General features: G+C 42.3%; 1 protein-coding gene across 1 annotated transcript; it reads right to left on the bottom strand.

The window, feature by feature from the left end:
* Positions 1-748: 748 nt before the first annotated feature.
* Positions 749-1,222, bottom strand: LOC118736156. Its single transcript, XM_036466254.1, has one exon. The coding sequence runs from the start codon at positions 1,220-1,222 to the stop codon at positions 749-751; it is 474 nt and encodes a 157-aa protein (XP_036322147.1).
* Between the last annotated feature and the right edge of the window lie 389 nt (positions 1,223-1,611).

Below are 1,611 nucleotides of genomic sequence, written 5' to 3' on the forward strand. Positions count from 1 at the left end.
AGACATTTTCTTAATGGAGAACTCGTCAAAACTCCGAAATAGATTGAAGATATTTTGATAAGAAGAACCCGTCAAAACTCCGAAATAAATTGTAAAGACATTTTGATAGGGAGAACTCATCAAAACTCCGAAATGAATTAGACATTTTGGTAAGGAGATCTCGTCAAAACTCCTAAAAGACAATCCTAATGGGAGTGCGGATTGTCAGGCCGTTCACGGCTCCCGGTGGAAGCACGCGTGAACGTCCTATGAATATAAATGCTCGGGGAGGATACTGGGCGGATTGTCCGCGACCGCCAAAGCGCCCAGTGAAAAAGACAGTAAGAGAAAAAAAGATATTCTTTTTACATTCATCGGCTAGAGTTAGCCACCCCCCAATTGTCGAACTTAGTCGGTCTTCACAGTACGGTCCCTCCCAATTCTCTACCAGGGCGAATTTATATCTGAATTTGCCGCCTTGTTCTCCACTGCTAATGAGTAGTAGAGAATGACGTATATTCTTTACCAGTAGAGAAATAACCGGTAGAGAAGAGTTACAGAAGCGAGCTACAGCTCTACGTGACTTAGCTTCGAGGAAAAGCCATGCAAAGTTGGACCCCGGGCAGTCTGCGGGCGGTCAAGGTTTTACCCTATCCCTAAGTTGAATATTGGAAAAACGTGTATATATATAAATTTGAGAAAAAACGTGATTAATAAATTTGGGGAAAAATGCTTTACTTCGGATCGCTCTTCGTGACAGATGACAGTGTCACGGCCGGATGTCTGATGCATGAAACCTATCCATCGGTTTGCCATTCAAATTCTCTAAGTCATACAAAGCATTGCCTACGTTTCGCAGAATACGACACTTGATGTATTTCGGCAAGAACTTAGCATTTATGCCTTGCTTGAAATTACTAAGAGCAAAGTTCCGGAATACTTCTTGTCTTTCCCGGTAATTCACAACCCTCGTACGTTTGTTGTACGTGTTGACTGCTCTGTCTTGCGCTTGCTCAAGGTTCTTCCGTATGTGTTCGCGAATGTTTGCTAGCTTGTCAGCTTTGCTTGTAATCGCGACTTCGTCTTGTCTTAGGCTACCAAGTTTTTCCAGTATGTTATAGGCTGACGCGTGTTGTATCATATTTGGTCCAAAAAACGCGTAGTATGACGAGCTCTGAATCGACGTATAGTAATCGCTTCTTAAAACCGATAGAATTTCGGGAATATGTTTGTCCCAGTCCATGTGATCTTGTTTGTCTTTCAGGAATATTCTAACTTTCGAAACAATCTCCCTGTTCACTCGTTCAGAGGCGTTAGCCTGCGGTGAGTATAACCCCGTCTTAATGTGAACAACCCCGTTTTTCAAAAAACTGTTGCATCTCCTTCGAAATGAATTGCTTCCCGTTATCACTATGGACGAATTGAGGGACCCCGAAAGCCGGAAAAATCTCTGTATTAAAGAAGTTGATTATATTTGCCGACGTCGCGTTTTGCATCGCCTTCAAAAACACGTATTTAGAAAAATGGTCTGGCACTATGAAAAAAAAAACTGGTTTCTTCGCTTTGATCCTGGATATGGACCTAAGTAATTGCAATAAAGACGCTGGAATGTCCTCTCGGATACGAAAGCAT

This window comes from Rhagoletis pomonella, unplaced genomic scaffold (assembly GCF_013731165.1).
Source record: "Rhagoletis pomonella isolate Grant_MI unplaced genomic scaffold, Rhpom_1.0 Rhpom_scaffold_00003, whole genome shotgun sequence".
NCBI lineage: Eukaryota > Metazoa > Arthropoda > Insecta > Diptera > Tephritidae > Rhagoletis > Rhagoletis pomonella.

Bases quoted from the DNA above. Each gene is read 5' to 3' on its own strand.
- LOC118736156 (XM_036466254.1), bottom strand. From the start codon at position 1,222: ATGGACTGGGACAAACATATTCCCGAAATTCTATCGGTTTTAAGAAGC.